Below are 23,962 nucleotides of genomic sequence, written 5' to 3'. Positions count from 1 at the left end.
AGAAGATATTAGAACTGGGATGATATTCCAGTTTGGTGCATCTAATTATGAAGTTTTCCAAACATTTCTTTAGTTAAAGTGAAACTTTTTTTCCGAAGAAAAAATTGAGATAATTTTCCATTCATGATTTGAAGGATATAGGTAGGCTATTATAGTTCAAAGCACGGTGGAATCATTAATGATTTTTTTAGAGGTAAGAATTGGTTGGTTCGAAATAAGTTGGTATAGTGAAAAGAGAAATTAATGTACGTGATAGAAAAAAATAAAGATGAAAATGAGAAGACAGAGAGAAATAAATGATGAATAATACAGTGTGATCGATTATTTTTCACAAGTAGGATCACAAGCTAAACCAGAAGCTTATGATTTATTTATTTGTATTTATAGTTATATACAAGTGTTAATCCTCTATCAAATTTCAGATTTAGTTTAAGTTTTTCCGACGAAAAAATGTCTAGCAATTTGAGGTTGAGTATTTTTTCCATAATTAGTTAATGTCCGATTGAATTTTTTATTTTGTTTTGTTGCACATTTTTAGTCTTTTCAGACATTATTTATTATTATTTGTTTTAGGATGAACGGACTTATGTTTCTTATACATTACATTATTTAGACTTGTATATCTTCACGAACTGGGGAAATAGGGCTCACGAGTGTTTTGAAATGTGTTTTTATTATAGTCATTTGATATAAAAAGTGATGAAAATGTGTCAATGATGATGTAGTAGTAACTAAAAGGTTTGCCGATTTAACTTTGAAATGCTTTTGGAGGCAATACAAGCAGTAATTCCTTCACCTGTAACATGCTAAATTGCTACTTTATTCTAAATAAATTTTATAACCATGACGGACATGCTAACCACTTTTATTAGCATATATATACAGAGCAGCTAAGAAGTTCTCTATAAGAACCTGCTAATAACAATTGAAAAAAAAAGGGAAAACAAGAGCTTCTGAGTAGCCAAAAGTACAAGGAACATTAACCATTTTCAGTATCATTCTTCTTTAGCCTGAGCAGCATAGAGCGCTTTGATTTCCTCAACATCATCATAGCTACCAAGGAAAACGGGAGATCGCTCGTGCAACTTCGTTGGAATTAAATCAAGTGCCTGATTACATATAACATTCATCAGTTCATTGCCAACTGGTGCCTTTGAAACTACATAGCCATAGTTCCTTTGGTTGCATTTGGTAGGGAGAAAGAAAAAAGAATCGATGAAGGGTTAAAGAATCGATGAAGGGTTAAAGAATCGATGAAGGGTTAATACACATTAGTGAATCTCATGCTATTCCAACTTTGTTTTCATTCCATCAAAGAACTACAAAATACTAATGGATCTCATTTTTTTAATTTTCATTTCACATCATTTTCATTCTCTATTTACACTCCCCTCCACCTATTTTCGTACCGAACGAAACATTAGCAAGAGTGTGTAGGGGTGATTCAAGCTTCAAGTTAAAAAAAGAAAAGATTTAATTAATATTTTGGTCTTTATGTGTTCTAGTTTATACGGAACACGTATCAAACCGGGCATGATACAAACACTGACATACAAGAAAAGACTTGGAGACACCACATACACGCAGAGAGAAAGAATAATGAAATGAGTAATAAAACAAAATGTTAAAGTTGATGAAGTAAAGCCTATTTAGTATTAACGTGTGTCCATGCATTGGTGTCTTTCAATTTTGTGAAGGTGTTAGTTTGTGTCAAAAATATGTCGAACAATTTTCAGAAAATGTTGGCGTGGCAAGAGTACTTCAAATAAGAGAGATGTTTGTGCTTTATAGTTTATATCTAAAAGCTCAATGCTTTAATTCTTATAGGGACAATTGTTTTGTTGCAGTTTGTTTAAACCAAGGAAAAATTGGCAGAGTCAGATAAAAATGAGTGTAAATTACCCGTTCCTTGCCCGTGAAAGACTGCCCTCCTGCCTGTTCCACCAAAAATGACATTGGGAAGACTTCATACAGAACACTACACAAAGCAGATCAATTAATAAGCCAACAATTTCAAATGAATGAATGAATAAATATGAAGGTTAACATGACATACCGAAGTTTTCCATTTGGATTTTTCTTGTCACCAGGGTACAAAAAGATGCCTCCGTAAAGCAATGTACGATGAACATCAGCTACCATGCTGTTAATGAATAGACATGTCATAAATTGAAAAAGAAGTTGAAACTTATAGGTTAGTCATTCTGTTGTCTGATTCAAGAGCAGTACTTCATGAGGATAATGCAAACCAAAGTTGAGTTGAACTCATAATAGCTATTAACAAACTCTGTTAGCAGATTACTTTCAGAGCAGTTGAACATTATATGTAGTTCTGAGCATAAATGACTAAGCATCCCATTCTTCAGAACACCCGAATTATCATTTTTCTTATGCTTTTTTGTGAAAAAACGAACTGAGTTATCAATTTAACAATTGCAGCTATGGATTACATCACAGGTCTTTTTATCTTCTATTCTATGACTCATCCTTTATCTATGCTCCGGTAAATTTCAACCAGAAGAAAGTTCACTGTTCAGAGTAAATTGATGTGTCATTTAGAGTGAGGGTCAAAAAAATGTTAGACCAGAAAATAAAAACCAACTGCTTGGAAATTGATGATACTTGAAAAACTATGGCAACGAGTGCTAATTAAAGATAGCCCTTTGATACTTGAACTCAACTTTACTCTTAGTTGAAAATTTCAAAGCTTCATTATGGAACAAACCATTACCAAGGAGAGTCTTAGGTGACTTCTTTTTATTTATTCATTATTAAATGTAACTCTTCGTACCTGTTTTTAAATTTAACTTTGGTCTGATTATTATTTCTAATAGTTGTTTGCATTAGCTGCTAGAAAATAAGAAGTTGCAGGGTGGCAATTAACTAATTCAACTGAGGACTGAAAGAAGGGCGCTAAGTAAATTGAACTGCTTCAAGGATTGAGAATCTAATTATACCTTCCAATATATCTTAGAGACTTTGGCGATGAACCATCTTCTGGAAACTTGCATCTTTCAACGTAACTGAACAGAAGCAAAAATACAAATTACAAGATGGCAAAATTTGCTCTGTAGTACCTGAGAACACTATAACATTACTGAATTCGAACATACGCTGCAGTAGGACCATCCCAGTGTTTGGCATTTCCTTCATTAACTGAATAAATCTTTCCTTTGTTTGGAATCTGCACAAAGAACAACACATCGAATGATCAGCATATGCCTCAAGTGACCCACAGATGGCGTGGTTATACGCGTGTTTATATTCTATAGTGCACTAACTTTCTCAGCCTTAAAATCAGGTAAAGATACAGTTGCGATGATAAAAAGATCATGGATATATATCAAAGAACACTGGACAGGAACATAATTCCTACTTTCGAGTACATTTATATTATTCGAGAACAGATAATGTCAATAATTCCTTTTATTTCAATCATCTAAATAGTTAATAAATATTGTTGGGCAAAATATGGTTCTTCAAAATAGTTTGAAATTGAACATAAGTCCTTATAAAATTTAATACATGTTTTTAGTTCCTATATTGTAATACAAAATACATGCTTTTAATCTCTGAAAAGGGGTTAAAACTACATTATTTTCGGTAGAAGATATTAAAATTGCATTTAGTTTTTATATAGATTAAAACTGAATTTTAAGATATTTTGAGGAACCCAGATATATTTTACCTAATATTGTCCATCATTTTATTCTAAAGACACAACATGATTAGTTGTCATCCTAACTAAATTAAAATAAGTTGAGCAAGCTCGTATGGGAAGAAAAGCATCCGGCATCCAATTTTAAATTGCTCAGTCTTTGACCAAAGACACTGTTGTGGACTTTGGGCATAGTTTAAGGTCAAGAAAAGTTTTTCGTTAGATTCAGTGTGAACAAATAGAAAATCAAGCAGGTGCTGACTTTCATAAGAGCCGAGAAGCCAGGCAAGCATTTCCTGAGAGAAGATAATTTTTTATTAGTGACGCATAAGTGATAAGAGTAATACCTTAATGCCAGGGTGAGTTAGGATGAATTCACCAAGAGATGGGTCAAGGGTGAAACCATTAACACCAGCTCCAGTACTTAACACAAGCTGCAAAAACAAATAGGTTTGAAATTGCAAGTTTATTATGAAAGCAAAGGAAAAGTTTTAGTCCTCAGCTATTCCAGAAAAAAGAAGAATGAATATGGTTTTCTACTTCCCCCAAAAATGTGAAACAAATATTCATACCATTATGCTAAATTTTGTCCAAAAGGATAAAATATGTAACCGAATGAAGAAAAAGCAGAAAAGGTGCACCCAACAAATACTGGTATCTAAATTCTAAGCAATAAAAAGTTATATAGTCTTGTCATACCGTGCAAGAGCTTCCATACATGCAATAACCAGCTGCCACCATTTTCTTCCCAGGACGCAGGACATCCTTTATAGTTGGTTCATGGACATCTGCTAACGTATAAATTCCAAAAATCTACAACATATTCAATTGGCAGACGCAATATCCAGTTAGTCCGGAATTTTGATCCTTCCATACATAACTCAAGCAGCAGAGCATTTCCCTTAAAAGCACAATTATAGTACTATAAATAATTATTATTATTATTGGTAGTGGTGGCCAAAAGTTACATGTACTTGTGTAGTTTCTTAGCTGATTTTGTTACAGCTGTTTTTAGTTAAAATTGAAGTTTACTTCAGTAAAAACATTGCATTATGGAGTCAAGGAATGCTAGTAACACATGTTTTCTATCATACTGTACAATTGACTAAAATTTATTAAAAACTACGAAATCAGTAGATAGAATTATTAAACCTATAAAAATTTTGTTACTTTCTATGCAGAACTAATTTGTTAGCATTTTCTATTAAGTTTAGACCATAATTTTAACTAAGAACAACACGGAAAACAAGTAACAGATTGCATTTAATTTTTTGTCATAATAGTAATAATTGCAAGATGGAAGAGGGGTCGTACAGTGCCAATGGAAACCCCACAATCAATGTTAGACGAGCCATCCAAGGGGTCAAAAACAACACAGTACCTGCCCAACAATTGCAAACGAAAACATCGAACAAACTAATCAGAACAGAAAAAACAAGCAAAACATTTTCTATAAGGTTTTTAATTGCAGAAACTGTCCCATGGTGCAACTGTAACTCGCACAAGTCACAATTGCCCAACAAGTGACAGTATTGTTGCAACTGTAATTTAAACCCTCGTACACAGAACAAAAACTAACAGAACTAGGAAAAAGGGAGAATGAACAACTTTCCACGCTTAGAAGGCTCCACAATTATCGCGTCTTCGTCTTCTTCAGAAACCAAGATGCACTGTTCAAAGATAAACAACACTATCACCTGAAGCCTCATTCATTGAATCCCAGCCAAAATAAATAATAAGTAATAAATAAACATATAAATCGAATGTTTAAATTATGATATGGTTTTGTTGTGATTGTCTAGATGGCGTTAATTTGTGAACAAACATGGGCACCACAAAGTGGTAATAAAAACCTTGATGTTGCAGCCAAAGGACTGATTTTTTAGACCTTAAAATAACGAAGGTTTAAAAAAATTGTTATGGTTTCGTAGTAATTTCGACATCGTGTAAAATTGTTGACAAATGCATTCATAGAGAATCCAGAACCCTTCACGACTAAATCGTAGTCTGAACCATTTTTAAAACCTCAAAATAAATCAAAATTTTAAATTGATGTCAGTGTTTTGCTGTGTAAAATTGTGGACAAATAGAATCGTAAAAAAAAAAAACCAAAACCTTGATGTTACAACGTAGATCCTTCTTCTGAACTTCAAAATAAATAAAGAAAAAAAAATCACACCATCACTTACGGTTCGGCCACTGCTTACGAGAGCCTTGATAAAAACCTCATTGGAAAGAACATCTAGTTTCTTCTGTTCTTCTCCCTTCATTCCAAACACACATGCAACCAAAATAAACAAATAATTAATTAAATAATTAAAATTCACACAATTGTTCATATTACAAGAAATTACAGACAAATACCCACAATCGTAGTGGCATTGCAAACTGTGTTTTGAAATCTCACCATACCAAAAATGAAAAAAAAAGAGAAGAGAATTCATCGATCTATTTATGAAGAAGCAAGCACACACATACCTGAATATTGGTCTCTCCAGCGAGTCCAATAAGCTTAGCAAGTCCAGCCTGCACAGGACACGATTTATTAACGCAAGCATAAACACATAAACTGTAACAAAAGTTTCATTAGTCTTGATCTTGATTTTGTAGTAAAACTAATCGAGAAATCGAAGGCAGTACCTTGTTAACCGAGGAGCAAACGAACTTGCAACCGAGAACAATGTGATTGAGAAGGATAGTGAAATCGCCGCGTGACTCGGGGTGCTTGGATTGCTCGTTCAGCACGAAGCGCGTTATGGTCATCAAGTCCGTGCGCTGTGCATCGGCACTGTGGTCCATTTTCAATTCCAATAATCTTCAATAACCTTAACAACTGCAATCCCACCTCAGAAACGTCACATGAATGACTGCGTATATTTATATATTTAAGAAGAAGAGGACGAAATTAAATAATAACGATAAATAGAAAGTAATGAAGTAGAGACCAGTCAATGGCTCCACTTGGGAGATTAGATACGGATTTCGAGGTTTGTTAGAAAGGAGTAAGGAAAAGAGAAAAGGATGGGATGGGGCTATTCTGACACGTGGCAGTGCAAAGAGTGGAATGTCATATTTGTTGCTGATGCTCGGGATAACGATTATTAACTTGTATTTTCCTTCCTACATTCTTCTTTTATACTGATAAATATTCTTCCTTTTCCTATCATTATGCCTCAAGTTTTGAGAAAAAGTTACAGTCATCTTTTACTTTGACATGTGATTATAAATACCGTTTTACATGTGTTTTAAAATTTTAATAACATATTTGTTATTATTTATTTTTTCTATTATATTCTTAGTAAACAAAATTATTATAAGAGTATTTCTTTTTAATTTATTATGTTTTATAATTTTTAAAACATTCACTTACGCTTTTAAAGGTTGTTATTTTATATCAATACCTTGCCCTAGAAAAACCCCTGTACTCAATGAAATTGGAAAATATTTTATATCAAATAAACAGTTTTTTTTACTATCTAGACAAAAATATTTCTTTTATGCAAAATTTAAACTTTTGTGAATTTAAATTGATAGTAAAATTTATTTAAATAGTACCTAAGTTGATGTCAATGTTATCAAGAACCATGAATAACATACCTGGTCAACAATCAAAAAAGCCTTTTTATTTAACACAAAAACCCTTGTAAAATATTATCATTCATCTTTAACGGGATACACTCACCTGGATTTCTTGCCAATAAGATTTTTGATACAGGGACCATATTGTACTTGTCCGAGCTAATCACCAAGATTAACCATCGGTGCAACACTCTAGTTTTCAGGGTGTCACAGGTTATTCAAAAATCGGTAAAATTTTAAACTTTAACATAACGTGAAAACATATTTTCAAAAACCTCAACATTTAAACGTGCATAAAACATAATAGTTCCAAAACATTTGTCCAATGAAAATAACGAAGGAAATAAAATGACTCCAGTTACATTGTCTTAAAGTTCAAAAGTAATAACTGTAAATAAAATCTCAAGTCTACCCCTCGTCATTTCTCAAATCTATAATGTCTCAACACCATCTACAACATCATCTACTCACGTATAATGCATTATACGATCATCGCCAATAATATCATTCACAAACACACAAACAAAAACACTTATGGGGTAAGATACATAAAACAATCATAATAACATGATATAAACATACTGATTAAATTAACAAATAATCAAACACCCCATACATAGTAGTAATAACAATATGATTCATAACCCATTAACATGACAATTCAATTAAAATGAATTACTCAATCTTCTATCCTTGATCCTCGATCCTCGATCTCTAACCCTTGATGTCATCACTAACATCTCACACATAAACCCTTGGTCTATCCACTCATTAACACCTATGCTAACTACTTACTATAACTATTATAGTAACGCTGCTATCACATAACATCACTTAGAACATCTCAAATACCATGATCATCATCATAGACACACTATCATCATGACTATCCCAGTCATAAACAACATCATGAGCATCACCGTATTATAAAAACCACAATGGAAAGAATTAGTCACACTCTTGTACCCATCTATAGATTCCCTATACATATATATTCGAGTAGTCCAGCAATCCAGCTAAGGAACATGTAATCCTGCCACACAAGGACAAAGAAGACACCTTCACCTACACACAAAGAAGGCTCACTACACGAATAACCCTTCCAATGCACACAAGGCAAAAGAAAGCACCTATCTGCAGATAACACAAGGATTTACGAGGTACAACTAATACATTTATCCTCCACTCTCATGCTCATCAATCACATACTCTTGTAGATCCCAAACTCATTCATTCTTCAATTCTCAATCACAAGCCAAAACTGACCTTAAACATAACCATTACTCTCATTCTCTAATTATCATCACGTTCCACAGCTTCTCAAACTTGGTCTACGTCCATTCTTCATCAAATTTGACATTTTACACAAAAATGCACTGTGATAATCGATTATCACTTTTGATAATTGATTATCTCAATGAAAATTACCCAGAAACATCACACAAGAAGGGATAATCAGTTATCATCCCAGATAATTGATTGTTCCGCAACCAGACTCAACATCGACGAACAAATAATCGATTATCACTAATGGTAATCAATTATTGCCGAAGCGAAACACATCCTAAACATAATTCAAGTATTCAAACATACACACATCAACCTTAATCACGTGGAAACATACTCAACAACATCATACATGCATTCAATCCTCACATACCCATGTAAACATACTCAAACAAATATAATACTTCACTTGAATCACCCAAACCCAATCATTGACATTTTATACCCAATAAAACCCAATTGTACTGCATATGACTATTACCACACCCTTACACATATATTTGCATGGAAACCCCTAAGCCTCATAACTTTGTTCTCCCTTAGCATAAAACCCTCTATATGGATAATCCAACAAACCATACATACATTCATAGGGAAAACCCAACACAAATATTACATAAACCCTTGTCCAACATAGCAACAAATAATCATATAAACATATATCAAAAAAGGATTATTAATCAAAATAACAAATACTACAATAAAAAAACAATGGTAAGCTTACCCATACCTTGGCCAATCCTAGGGCCTACACTCTAAAACACCACAAATCTCTAAAGTTTTTGCAGTTCTTCCTCTTCTCTCCTATAACCGCCTTTCTCTCTCTCCCTCTCTCTCCCCCCTATTTTTTTTTCCGATTTAGATGTAGGTTAAAATGTGCAACCCTACTTTCCCTTTATCCTTTTTATCTTCTCTTTTTCTATCTTTATCTTATTTTATCTACTTTTTTTAAAATTACCAACAACCACCCAATATTTAAAGATTCATGTAGACCTATATTTTTGTTCATATTTATTTTCCTTTCTTTACTTTCTATACCCTCATAACTTAATATCTGCACTAATTAATAAGGGTGAAAATGACTTTTTTGCCCTTGGGCCTAAAATACAAATAAAAACCAAAAGTTTACTATAACTCTCTTTCTTTCTAGAATTTGGCCCACATCAATTCAATCAAAAATCACCCTTTTACCCTCAATCCAGCACATCATATTAGTAACAACACACCACACAAATTATCCAAATAACAACATACCAATGATATAATCCTAACACAACTTTACGACATAACTACCCTAATTTTGAGATATGAAAACGAAATTCATTTTCAAGATAAAATGTTAATTTGTAACCTAGTTATTTGCTCAAATATCAAAATTCTAATTTCACACCGGTTTCAATTGAAACTAAAATTAAACACAATTTACATAAGTGGTAATTGATATTTAAACACTATAAGTTAACATTTAAATAATATATATACTTCTTGTAAGGTTTAAAGACGTTATCCATCCATTAGCTCGTTCATTGATTAAACTCACTTCTTTTATTCTTTCATTTTTTTACCCTTATCATAGCAAATGTGAATGTGATTATTTTCTTGGTAAAAAGTATCTTAGAACACTCACATAAAAATAGAAAAGGGCCTTGTAGAAAGAGAAATGCCCTTAAAAGAAAAAAAATCCAATATTTTCATTTGTTCCATCTCTTAATTTGATGGTTGCTACCACCAACCACAACAATGCACTCTTTCTTCTTTTATTTGTCAAACCTAACATAGTTTTAACACATAACTATCCTCGTTTTGAGATATCAAAATGGAATTGGATTTCATAATAAAATTTTAATTTGTAAATTAGTTATTTGCTCAACTCAAATATCGGAATTATAATTTCACACCAATTTCAGTTCTCACTAAATTTAAACACTAAGTGGTAATTGATATTTAAACAACATAAGTGATCGTAAAATAATATCTAATTTTTTGTGAAGTTTAAAGCCATTATCCATCCATTAACTCGTCCATTGGGTAAACTCACTTCTTTTATTCCCCCGTTCTTTTACCTTTGTCATAGAAATCGAGAATGCGATTTTTTCTAGCCAAAACATATCTTAGAAAATCCAAACAAAATTCTAAACTATTATTACAAATATTATGTAGTATAAAAAAATTTGATGTTGGATGAGTATATCTATTACAAATCGTAGGAATTATGTAATTACAATGAGCTGTTTGAGAAAATGATAGAAATTTTGTTGGTACGAGTAAATGAAGTACTTGACCAATCTAATATCAAACTGTAGTCATACGAGGATGACCACCAGTGGCTACATCATCCGGAATAAATTTCCCCCAAAACCAATGTGATTTCCAAACTTGATTCATTTCTTCAATTCGAATATTCCTTGTCTCAGGCAGGAGCAAGGCAACAAAAATGGTCATGATAAGCACAAATCCAGCAAAGAGAAGAAAAGACCAAACTTCAAGTGACAAAGCATGGTTAGGAAAACTTGGGCAATGACAAAGGTAAATAACATGTTTACAGCAACATTGGTGCCCTGACCTGCAGATCGAACCTCAAGAGAGCATATTTCACTAGGAACCAACCAACCTAGTGGACCCCAAGACCATGCATATGCTGCAACGTACGCACATATAAAGAATAAGAGAAGACCTGCTTCTCCATTGGTAAAATAGCCTTCACCACTCACTCCAAACTTTAGAGCAATCATGATTCCGACAGCAAGCTACACATATTATGAATTTCAAAATTAGTTGTTCACGGTAACGAATGAATTTAGTGATAAAACTGTTATTTTTAAATATTAAAATAACAAACATTATTTATCAATTAGGTTAAGGTTTTTACCTGACAAATAAGCATTTGAATCCCACCTTCGAGGAACAATATCCTTCTTCCAAACTTGTCCACAGAGAAAATGGAAACAAAAGTTGCAACCACATTAACGCCTCCAGTGATAACTTAAGACATAAGGGAAGTATCGTTTCCAAAGCCTAAAGTTTTAAAGAGGACAGGAGCATAAAACATGATGACATTGATGCCAGTGAATTGTTGGAAAAAGGGAATCAGAGAGCAAAAAGTGAGTTGAGGTCTGTATTTTGGTTTTGTAATGTTCTTCCATGGATGTTCAACATCTTTGGCTGCTTTAGCCGCATTAACGAGGTCTTGGAACTCCTCGTCAACATTATCCACGCCACGAATCTTTTGCAACATTTTCTTAGCTTCTTCTTTTTTACCTCTTTCGATTAAGGAGTTAGGGGTGTCACCTAAGAAAAGAGATCCTACACATAGCATGATTGCAGGAACTGCACCAGCACCTAAAGAAATTCTCCAACCATATTCTAGTTTTCCAGTGCCGTAATTAATAAGGTTTGCAACCAATATGCCAATTGTGATCATCATTTGAAATCCAATGTTAAGTGCACCTCTTATCGATGTTGGAGCCATTTCAGACAAGTAGACAGGTACAGACTATTGGAAATAATAATAACAAAAAAGAAAAACGAAATGTTAAAAACAATTTAATAATGAAGGTTTCCCCATAGTCATATAACCAAATTGGAAAGCATTGACAATGATGCAAAGCCTTACCTGATTACAATATCCAACACCAAAACCAAGTAATAATCGACCTATGATGAGCATTTCAATATTGACTGCAAAACCGTTCAACAACGCACCAACAAGGAAGAATAAACCACCTGCAAACATAGAGGTCTTGCGTCCCATCATTCTTGTGGTGGTGGAAGCAAAGAAAGAAGCTACCAATGCAGCAAGATATAAAGAAGAGGTGAACAAAGTAAGGAGTTCGTTGTCAAATTTGCAGTATTGACTTTCATGGAGAGACTCATCTTTCATTTTTTTATAAACACTCGGAAAGAATTTTAATAAGAATGGTTCCATGGAAGTCACTCCTCCCGTGATTCCAAGATCATAACCAAACAGTAGACCGCCCATGGCTGCTACAAAACATGTGACCAACACGAATAACGTGATCTTACTTTCATATTGTCTTCCATTTTCTAGAGTAGCAGAAGCTCCACCTGCCATCTTTAAAATGTTATATTTTAATTGGATCTCTTTCTTTCTCTTAAACTTTCTTTCTTTTTCTGCATATCAGATTTTAGGAACTTGTTTTATAATCTAAAATATGCTAATAATAACATCTAACGGATAAGGATGAGTTATAAAATTAAAATAACTTCGCCAACAATATAATATATTTTTATGCTTCTAATTATCTATCATGTTGTTAATAGCCAAACTGGTGTGTATTGTTATTTGTTTCACGTTAGAACTCATAAGTTATTTTAAGGACTTAAGATAAGAACTAGTTAGTGAAAATTTAAAGAGTCGTGGTTTTATAAACCAAGGTTAATTTCGTCGTTATGGGTGATAATAATTTGTTTATAATTAAAGAACATCGATTAATACTCAACTTATTTGTTCATACGAGTTAATATTGCGTTTATAAGAATTTATTAAAAAAAATAACAAAACTTTAATTTCATAAACTAAACTGCTTTTACTGAAATTTTGAATAATTGATGAAAGAAAATGTATGCACAACTTATTTAAGAGACAGTTGAGTACTCTTGTTGTTTGTCTCTTGCACAAAAGAAATAATTGACTTTCTAATACTCGATTCTAAACCTCAAGTCACATAAAAAAGAAGAGAAAAATAAATTTGTGAATCTATTACAACAATATATTCTAAAAAAAATAAATCGGTGCACCAAGCTTATAGTTTGAACCAAAAAGAAAAAAATTAAATAAGAAAGTTCATAAGTAACCAAAACTTAAGAAAAAAGAACTGAAAGGAAAATACCTATTTTTTAAATTATTAATTTTATTTAGTATTATGCTTCAAAAAGGAGAAATTTCATTAACATGTTTGGAGGACTAGAAAAGAAAACAAGTTCCAACAAAACAAATTTGTACATATTTGACTTAAATAATTATTTTTTCATGAAAGGATCCTTAGTTTTAGTTAGTATTATCTTCGTTTTATTTCTCCAACTAATTCCTTTTTTCTTTTAATGATTCTGTTTTATTTTATTTTTGTTAGTTAGTATTGATAACTTGGTTTCGGCATTTGATGACAACAATAAAAACCAATGTAACAAAAGGTGTCATTAATTGTAGACTTTGTTATTGTCTTAAAAATCCTACAATAAAATAGTATCAACAACAGGATCTCACAATAAAAAGTTATCGGCCATAACATCTCATGACTATGACTGTCTTAATGTAAGAGGTTATCGCTTGGATGACCTAAATCATGAACGAATCCAAAGATTTCGTTGACCTTAATATGATCATCAATTTAACTTATTTGATGATATAATGTAAACACATGAGACAAACTTAAATAAAAATAAAAAAACTCTTGAAAGATTTATTGTGAAACTCTATGTCGATGATACCCTAAATTGGTACATACAAACTCTGAAGCATTCAATACATAAAACCTATTTTGGGTTTCCAATCCATGTGAACAAGTCATACTCTTCTATGTTTAGTTATAATTTTTCAAGTTCTATTAAATTAAATTCCGTTAACTATTCTACCTCCATCATAAAGTTGGTAACAATAAGTAATATTCGTTTAGATGAGCATGTCAATATTTTCATTGATATTTTAAGTATTTAAAAGAACTTTTCCTTTCATTTACCTCCCGTAAGTTCAAATATAAATGCGTTCTCATTCTTTGGAAATCTAATTTTGTAAAATAAAATTAAGAAATTCTTCTTCTTTTACTTGAGTTAGGAAACATAACTATTCTTCAACCAAAACCAAAATAAAAACTTCAATATTTTCATGTGTTCAATCTCTTAATTTGATGGTGGCGGCCACCAACCACCACAATTAATTTACTGTTTATTGTTTTATTTGTCAAACCTAACACAACTTTACGGCATAACTACCCTAATTTTGAGATATCAAAACGGAATTCGATTTCAAGATAAAATGTTAATTTGTAACCTAGTTATTTGCTCAAATATCAAAATTCTAATTTCACACCGGTTTCAATTCAAACTAAAATTAAACACTATTTACATAAGTGGTAATTGATATTTAAACACTATAAGTTAACATTTAAATAATATATATGCTTCTTGTAAGGTTTAAAGACGTTATCCATGCATTAGCTCGTTCATTGATTAAACTTACTTCTTTTATTCTTTCATTTTTTTACCCTTATCATAGAAAATGTGAATGTGATTATTTTCTTGGTAAAAAGTATCTTAGAACACTCACATCCAAATAGAAAAAGTCCCTGTAGAAAGAGAAACGCCCTTAAAAGAAAAAAAACATCCAATATTTTCATTTGTTCCATCTCTTAATGCACTCTTTCTTCTTTTATTTGTCAAACCTAACATAGTTTTAGCACATAACTGTCCTCGTTTTGAGATATCAAAATGGAATTGGATTTCATGATAAAATTTTAATTTGTAAATTAGTTATTTGCTCAACTCAAATATCGGAATTATAATTTCACACCAATTTCAGTTCTCACTAAATTTAAACACTAAGTGGTAATTGATATTTAAACAACATAAGTGATCGTAAAATAATATCTAATTTTTTGTGAAGTTTAAAGCCATTATCCATCCATTAACTCGTCCATTGGGTAAACTCACTTCTTTTATTCCCCCGTTCTTTTACCTTTGTCATAGAAACCGAGAATGCGATTTTTTCTAGCCAAAACATATCTTAGAACACTCACATCGTGTTTCTTTGTCCAATAATAACTTGTCATGGACATGCATTGAATCCTTTGAGTTGTTAATAATTTAAATATTTTATCATTAAAATCAGGCTTAAGACAAAACCTAGCAAAATCCAAACAATATTCTAAACTATTATTACAAATATTATGTAGTATAAAAAAAATTTGATGTTGGATGAGTATATCTATTACAAATCGTAGGAATTATGTAATTACAATGAGCTGTTTGAGAAAATGATAGAAATTTTGTTGGTACGAGTAAATGAAGTACTTGACCAATCTAATCTCAAACTGTAGTCATACGAGGATGACCACCAGTGGCTACATCATCCGGAATAAATTTCCCCCAAAACCAATGTGATTTCCAAACTTGATTCATTTCTTCAATTCGAATATTCCTTGTCTCAGGCAGGAGCAAGGCAACAAAAATGGTCATGATAAGCACAAATCCAGCAAAGAAGAAGAAAAGACCAAACTTCAAGTGACAAAGCATGGTTAGGAAAACTTGGGCAATGACAAAGGTAAATAACATGTTTACAGCAACATTGGTGCCCTGACCTGCAGATCGAACCTCAAGAGAGCATATTTCACTAGGAACCAACCAACCTAGTGGACCCCAAGACCATGCATATGCTGCAACGTACGCACATATAAAGAATAAGAGAAGACCTGCTTCTCCATTGGTAAAATAGCCTTCACCACTCACTCCAAACTTTAGAGCAATCATGATTCCGACAGCAAGCTACACATATTATGAATTTCAAAATTAGTTGTTCACGGTAACGAATGAATTTAGTGATAAAACTGTTATTTTTAAATATTAAAATAACAAACATTATTTATCAATTAGGTTAAGGTTTTTACCTGACAAATAAGCATTTGAATCCCACCTTCGAGGAACAATATCCTTCTTCCAAACTTGTCCACAGAGAAAATGGAAACAAAAGTTGCAACCACATTAACGCCTCCAGTGATAACTGAAGACATAAGGGAAGTATCGTTTCCAAAGCCTAAAGTTTTAAAGAGGACAGGAGCATAAAACATGATGACATTGATGCCAGTGAATTGTTGGAAAAAGGGAATCAGAGAGCAAAAAGTGAGTTGAGGTCTGTATTTTGGTTTTGTAATGTTCTTCCATGGATGTTCAACATCTTTGGCTGCTTTAGCCGCATTAACGAGGTCTTGGAACTCCTCGTCAACATTATCCACGCCACGAATCTTTTGCAACATTTTCTTAGCTTCTTCTTTTTTACCTCTTTCGATTAAGGAGTTAGGGGTGTCACCTAAGAAAAGAGATCCTACACATAGCATGATTGCAGGAACTGCACCAGCACCTAAAGAAATTCTCCAACCATATTCTAGTTTTCCAGTGCCGTAATTAATAAGGTTTGCAACCAATATGCCAATTGTGATCATCATTTGAAATCCAATGTTAAGTGCACCTCTTATCGATGTTGGAGCCATTTCAGACAAGTAGACAGGTACAGACTATTGGAAATAATAATAACAAAAAAGAAAAAGGAAATGTTAAAAACAATTTAATAATGAAGGTTTCCCCATAGTCATATAACCAAATTGGAAAGCATTGACAATGATGCAAAGCCTTACCTGATTACAATATCCAACACCAAAACCAAGTAATAATCGACCTATGATGAGCATTTCAATATTGACTGCAAAACCGTTCAACAACGCACCAACAAGGAAGAATAAACCACCTGCAAACATAGAGGTCTTGCGTCCCATCATTCTTGTGGTGGTGGAAGCAAAGAAAGAAGCTACCAATGCAGCAAGATATAAAGAAGAGGTGAACAAAGTAAGGAGTTCGTTGTCAAATTTGCAGTATTGACTTTCATGGAGAGACTCATCTTTCATTTTTTTATAAACACTCGGAAAGAATTTTAATAAGAATGGTTCCATGGAAGTCACTCCTCCCGTGATTCCAAGATCATAACCAAACAGTAGACCGCCCATGGCTGCTACAAAACATGTGACCAACACGAATAACGTGATCTTACTTTCATATTGTCTTCCATTTTCTAGAGTAGCAGAAGCTCCACCTGCCATCTTTAAAATGTTATATTTTAATTGGATCTCTTTCTTTCTCTTAAACTTTCTTTCTTTTTCTGCATATCAGATTTTAGGAACTTGTTTTATAATCTAAAATATGCTAATAATAACATCTAACGGATAAGGATGAGTTATAAAATTAAAATAACTTCGCCAACAATATAATATATTTTTATGCTTCTAATTATCTATCATGTTGTTAATAGCCAAACTGGTGTGTATTGTTATTTGTTTCACGTTAGAACTCATAAGTTATTTTAAGGACTTAAGATAAGAACTAGTTAGTGAAAATTTAAAGTCGTGGTTTTTTTTTTTTTGTTTTTTTGTTTTTTTTGTTTTTTGTTATAAACCAAGGTTAATTTCGTCGTTATGGGTGATAATAATTTGTTTATAATTAAAAGAACATCGATTAATACTCAACTTATTTGTTCATACGAGTTAATATTGCGTTTATAGAATTTATTAAAAAAAATAACAAACTTTAATTTCATAAACTAAACTGCTTTTACTGAAATTTTGAATAATGATGAAAGAAAATGTATGCACAACTTATTTAAGAGACAGTTGAGTACTCTTGTTGTTTGTCTCTTGCACAAAGAAATAATTGACTTTCTAATACTCGATTTAAAACCTCAATCACATAAAAAAGAAAGAAAAATAAATTTGTGAATCTATTACAACAATATATTCTAAAAAAAATAAATCGGTGCACCAAGCTTATAGTTTGAACCAAAAAAGAAAAAAATTAAATAAGAAAGTCATAAGTAACCAAAACTAAGAAAAAAGAACTGAAAGGAAAATACCTATTTTTTAAATTTTAATTTATTTAGTATTATGCTTCAAAAAGGAGAAATTTCATTACACATGTTTTGGAGGAACTAGAAAGAAAACAAGTTCCAACAAAACAAATTTGTATACATATTTGACTTAATAATTTATTTTTCATGAAAGGATCCTTAGTTTTAGTTAGTATTATCTTCGTTTTATTTCTCCAACTAATTCCTTTTTTCTTTTAATGATTCTGTTTTATTTTATTTTTGTTAGTTAGTATTGATAACTTGGTTTCGGCATTTGATGACAACAATAAAAACCAATGTAACAAAAGGTGTCATTAATTGTAGACTTTGTTATTGTCTTAAAAATCCTACAATAAAATAGTATCAACAACAGGATCTCACAATAAAAAGTTATCGGCCATAACATCTCATGACTATGACTGTCTTAATGTAAGAGGTTATCGCTTGGATGACCTAAATCATGAACGAATCCAAAGATTTCGTTGACCTTAATATGATCATCAATTTAACTTATTTGATGATATAATGTAAACACATGAGACAAACTTAAATAAAAATAAAAAAACTCTTGAAAGATTTATTGTGAAACTCTATGTCGATGATACCCTAAATTGGTACATACAAACTCTGAAGCATTCAATACATAAAACCTATTTTGGGTTTCCAATCCATGTGAACAAGTCATACTCTTCTATGTTTAGTTATAATTTTTCAAGTTATATTAAATTAAATTCCGTTAACTATTCTACCTCCATCATAAAGTTGTAACAATAGTAATATTCGTTTAGATGAGCATGTCAATATTTTCATGATATTTTAAGTATTTAAAAGAACTTTCCTTTCATTTACCTCCCGTAAGTTCAAATATAAATGCGTTTCATTCTTTGGAAATCTAATTTTGTAAAATAAAATTAAGAAATTCTTCTTTTTTACTTGAGTTAGGAAACATAACTATTCTTCAACCAAAACCAAAATAAAAACTTCAATATTTTCATGTGTTCAATCTCTTAATTTGATGTGGCGGCCACCAACCACCACAATTAATTTACTGTTTATTGTTTTATTGTCAAACCTAACACAACTTTACGGCATAACTACCCTAATTTTGAGATATCAAAACGAATTCGATTTCAAGATAAAATGTTAATTTGTAACCTAGTTATTTGCTCAAATATCAAAATTCTAATTTCACACCGGTTTCAATTCAAACTAAAATTAAACACTATTTACATAAGTGGTAATGATATTTAAACACTATAAGTTAACATTTAAATAATATATATGCTTCTTGTAAGGTTTAAGACGTTATCCATGCATTAGCTCGTTCATTGATTAAACTTACTTCTTTTATTCTTTCATTTTTTTACCCTTATCATAGAAAATGTGAATGTGATTATTTTCTTGGTAAAAAGTATCTTAGAACACTCACATCCAAATAGAAAAAGTCCCTGTAGAAAGAGAAACGCCCTTAAAAGAAAAAAAACATCCAATATTTTCATTTGTTCCATCTCTTAATGCACTCTTTCTTTTTATTTGTCAAACCTAACATAGTTTTAGCACATAACTGTCCTCGTTTTGAGATATCAAAATGGAATTGGATTTCATGATAAAATTTTAATTTGTAAATTAGTTATTTGCTCAACTCAAATATCGGAATTATAATTTCACACCAATTTCAGTTCTCACTAAATTTAAACACTAAGTGGTAATTGATATTTAAACAACATAAGTGATCGTAAAATAATATCTAATTTTTTGTGAAGTTTAAAGCCATTATCCATCCATTAACTCGTCCATTGGGTAAACTCACTTCTTTTATTCCCCCGTTCTTTTACCTTTGTCATAGAAACCGAGAATGCGATTTTTTCTAGCCAAAACATATCTTAGAACACTCACATCGTGTTTCTTTGTCCAATAATAACTTGTCATGGACATGCATTGAATCCTTTGAGTTGTTAATAATTTAAATATTTTATCATTAAAATCAGGCTTAAGACAAAACCTAGCAAAATCCAAACAATATTCTAAACTATTATTACAAATATTATGTAGTATAAAAAAAATTTGATGTTGGATGAGTATATCTATTACAAATCGTAGGAATTATGTAATTACAATGAGCTGTTTGAGAAAATGATAGAAATTTTGTTGGTACGAGTAAATGAAGTACTTGACCAATCTAATCTCAAACTGTAGTCATACGAGGATGACCACCAGTGGCTACATCATCCGGAATAAATTTCCCCCAAAACCAATGTGATTTCCAAACTTGATTCATTTCTTCAATTCGAATATTCCTTGTCTCAGGCAGGAGCAAGGCAACAAAAATGGTCATGATAAGCACAAATCCAGCAAAGAAGAAGAAAAGACCAAACTTCAAGTGACAAAGCATGGTTAGGAAAACTTGGGCAATGACAAAGGTAAATAACATGTTTACAGCAACATTGGTGCCCTGACCTGCAGATCGAACCTCAAGAGAGCATATTTCACTAGGAACCAACCAACCTAGTGGACCCCAAGACCATGCATATGCTGCAACGTACGCACATATAAAGAATAAGAGAAGACCTGCTTCTCCATTGGTAAAATAGCCTTCACCACTCACTCCAAACTTTAGAGCAATCATGATTCCGACAGCAAGCTACACATATTATGAATTTCAAAATTAGTTGTTCACGGTAACGAATGAATTTAGTGATAAAACTGTTATTTTTAAATATTAAAATAACAAACATTATTTATCAATTAGGTTAAGGTTTTTACCTGACAAATAAGCATTTGAATCCCACCTTCGAGGAACAATATCCTTCTTCCAAACTTGTCCACAGAGAAATGGAAACAAAAGTTGCAACCACATTAACGCCTCCAGTGATAACTGAAGACATAAGGGAAGTATCGTTTCCAAAGCCTAAAGTTTTAAAGAGGACAGGAGCATAAAACATGATGACATTGATGCCAGTGAATTGTTGGAAAAAGGGAATCAGAGAGCAAAAAGTGAGTTGAGGTCTGTATTTTGGTTTTGTAATGTTCTTCCATGGATGTTCAACATCTTTGGCTGCTTTAGCCGCATTAACGAGGTCTTGGAACTCCTCGTCAACATTATCCACGCCACGAATCTTTTGCAACATTTTCTTAGCTTCTTCTTTTTTACCTCTTTCGATTAAGGAGTTAGGGGTGTCACCTAAGAAAAGAGATCCTACACATAGCATGATTGCAGGAACTGCACCAGCACCTAAAGAAATTCTCCAACCATATTCTAGTTTTCCAGTGCCGTAATTAATAAGGTTTGCAACCAATATGCCAATTGTGATCATCATTTGAAATCCAATGTTAAGTGCACCTCTTATCGATGTTGGAGCCATTTCAGACAAGTAGACAGGTACAGACTATTGGAAATAATAATAACAAAAAAGAAAAAGGAAATGTTAAAACAATTTAATAATGAAGGTTTCCCCATAGTCATATAACCAAATTGGAAAGCATTGACAATGATGCAAAGCCTTACCTGATTACAATATCCAACACCAAAACCAAGTAATAATCGACCTATGATGAGCATTTCAATATTGACTGCAAAACCGTTCAACAACGCACCAACAAGGAAGAATAAACCACCTGCAAACATAGAGGTCTTGCGTCCCATCATTCTTGTGGTGGTGGAAGCAAAGAAAGAAGCTACCAATGCAGCAAGATATAAAGAAGAGGTGAACAAAGTAAGGAGTTCGTTGTCAAATTTGCAGTATTGACTTTCATGGAGAGACTCATCTTTCATTTTTTTATAAACACTCGGAAAGAATTTTAATAAGAATGGTTCCATGGAAGTCACTCCTCCCGTGATTCCAAGATCATAACCAAACAGTAGACCGCCCATGGCTGCTACAAAACATGTGACCAACACGAATAACGTGATCTTACTTTCATATTGTCTTCCATTTTCTAGAGTAGCAGAAGCTCCACCTGCCATCTTTAAAATGTTATATTTTAATTGGATCTCTTTCTTTCTCTTAAACTTTCTTTCTTTTTCTGCATATCAGATTTTAGGAACTTGTTTTATAATCTAAAATATGCTAATAATAACATCTAACGGATAAGGATGAGTTATAAAATTAAAATAACTTCGCCAACAATATAATATATTTTTATGCTTCTAATTATCTATCATGTTGTTAATAGCCAAACTGGTGTGTATTGTTATTTGTTTCACGTTAGAACTCATAAGTTATTTTAAGGACTTAAGATAAGAACTAGTTAGTGAAAATTTAAAGAGTCGTGGTTTTATAAACCAAGGTTAATTTCGTCGTTATGGGTGATAATAATTTGTTTATAATTAAAGAACATCGATTAATACTCAACTTATTTGTTCATACGAGTTAATATTGCGTTTATAAGAATTTATTAAAAAAAATAACAAAACTTTAATTTCATAAACTAAACTGCTTTTACTGAAATTTTGAATAATTGATGAAAGAAAATGTATGCACAACTTATTTAAGAGACAGTTGAGTACTCTTGTTGTTTGTCTCTTGCACAAAAGAAATAATTGACTTTCTAATACTCGATTCTAAACCTCAAGTCACATAAAAAAGAAGAGAAAAATAAATTTGTGAATCTATTACAACAATATATTCTAAAAAAAATAAATCGGTGCACCAAGCTTATAGTTTGAACCAAAAAGAAAAAAATTAAATAAGAAAGTTCATAAGTAACCAAAACTTAAGAAAAAAGAACTGAAAGGAAATTTCATTAACATGTTTGGAGGACTAGAAAAGAAAACAAGTTCCAACAAAACAAATTTGTACATATTTGACTTAAATAATTTATTTTTCATGAAAGGATCCTTAGTTTTAGTTAGTATTATCTTCGTTTTATTTCTCCAACTAATTCCTTTTTTCTTTTAATGATTCTGTTTTATTTTATTTTTGTTAGTTAGTATTGATAACTTGGTTTCGGCATTTGATGACAACAATAAAAACCAATGTAACAAAAGGTGTCATTAATTGTAGACTTTGTTATTGTCTTAAAAATCCTACAATAAAATAGTATCAACAACAGGATCTCACAATAAAAAGTTATCGGCCATAACATCTCATGACTATGACTGTCTTAATGTAAGAGGTTATCGCTTGGATGACCTAAATCATGAACGAATCCAAAGATTTCGTTGACCTTAATATGATCATCAATTTAACTTATTTGATGATATAATGTAAACACATGAGACAAACTTAAATAAAAATAAAAAAACTCTTGAAAGATTTATTGTGAAACTCTATGTCGATGATACCCTAAATTGGTACATACAAACTCTGAAGCATTCAATACATAAAACCTATTTTGGGTTTCCAATCCATGTGAACAAGTCATACTCTTCTATGTTTAGTTATAATTTTTCAAGTTCTATTAAATTAAATTCCGTTAACTATTCTACCTCCATCATAAAGTTGGTAACAATAAGTAATATTCGTTTAGATGAGCATGTCAATATTTTCATTGATATTTTAAGTATTTAAAAGAACTTTTCCTTTCATTTACCTCCCGTAAGTTCAAATATAAATGCGTTCTCATTCTTTGGAAATCTAATTTTGTAAAATAAAATTAAGAAATTCTTCTTCTTTTACTTGAGTTAGGAAACATAACTATTCTTCAACCAAAACCAAAATAAAAACTTCAATATTTTCATGTGTTCAATCTCTTAATTTGATGGTGGCGGCCACCAACCACCACAATTAATTTACTGTTTATTGTTTTATTTGTCAAACCTAACACAACTTTACGGCATAACTACCCTAATTTTGAGATATCAAAACGGAATTCGA

General features: G+C 31.8%; 1 protein-coding gene and 3 pseudogenes across 1 annotated transcript; all 4 read right to left on the bottom strand.

Annotated features, from left to right (window-relative positions):
- Nucleotides 1-804: 804 nt before the first annotated feature.
- Nucleotides 805-6,578, bottom strand: LOC148193308 (fructose-1,6-bisphosphatase, cytosolic-like). Its single transcript, XM_088098687.1, has 12 exons — nt 6,299-6,578; nt 6,137-6,184; nt 5,848-5,922; nt 5,267-5,328; nt 4,973-5,039; nt 4,358-4,471; nt 4,006-4,092; nt 3,114-3,184; nt 2,958-3,023; nt 2,057-2,143; nt 1,903-1,978; nt 805-1,109 (listed from the first exon to the last, which is right to left on the bottom strand). The coding sequence occupies exons 1-12, from the start codon at nt 6,455-6,457 to the stop codon at nt 996-998; spliced, it is 1,026 nt and encodes a 341-aa protein (XP_087954813.1). The 5' UTR covers nt 6,458-6,578; the 3' UTR covers nt 805-995.
- Nucleotides 6,579-10,816: 4,238 nt separating this feature from the next.
- LOC148193307 (sugar transport protein 10 pseudogene) lies at nt 10,817-12,596 on the bottom strand (annotated as a pseudogene).
- Nucleotides 12,597-15,565: 2,969 nt separating this feature from the next.
- Nucleotides 15,566-17,346, bottom strand: LOC148193306 (sugar transport protein 10 pseudogene; annotated as a pseudogene).
- A 2,985-nt stretch (nt 17,347-20,331) lies between these two features.
- LOC148193305 (sugar transport protein 10 pseudogene) lies at nt 20,332-22,110 on the bottom strand (annotated as a pseudogene).
- Nucleotides 22,111-23,962: the final 1,852 nt, after the last annotated feature.

Source organism: Vigna umbellata, chromosome 9, assembly GCF_029865625.1.
Source record: "Vigna umbellata cultivar VRB3 chromosome 9, Vumbellata_1.0, whole genome shotgun sequence".
In the NCBI taxonomy this organism is placed as follows: Eukaryota; Viridiplantae; Streptophyta; class Magnoliopsida; order Fabales; family Fabaceae; genus Vigna; species Vigna umbellata.
This window is presented reverse-complemented; position numbering and strand designations above follow the sequence as displayed.

What these genes read in the sequence shown, in the direction of transcription:
- LOC148193308 (XM_088098687.1), bottom strand. Translation starts at nt 6,457, where the DNA reads ATGGACCACAGTGCCGATGCACAGCGCACGGACTTGATGACCATAACG. An exon ending in TTTGCTCCTCGGTTAACAAG is followed by an intron (nt 6,185 to 6,298) that starts GTACTGCCTTCG and finishes TGTCCTGTGCAG; the next exon opens with GCTGGACTTGCTAAGCTTAT. An exon ending in CTGGAGAGACCAATATTCAG is followed by an intron (nt 5,923 to 6,136) that starts GTATGTGTGTGC and finishes TTTGGAATGAAG; the next exon opens with GGAGAAGAACAGAAGAAACT.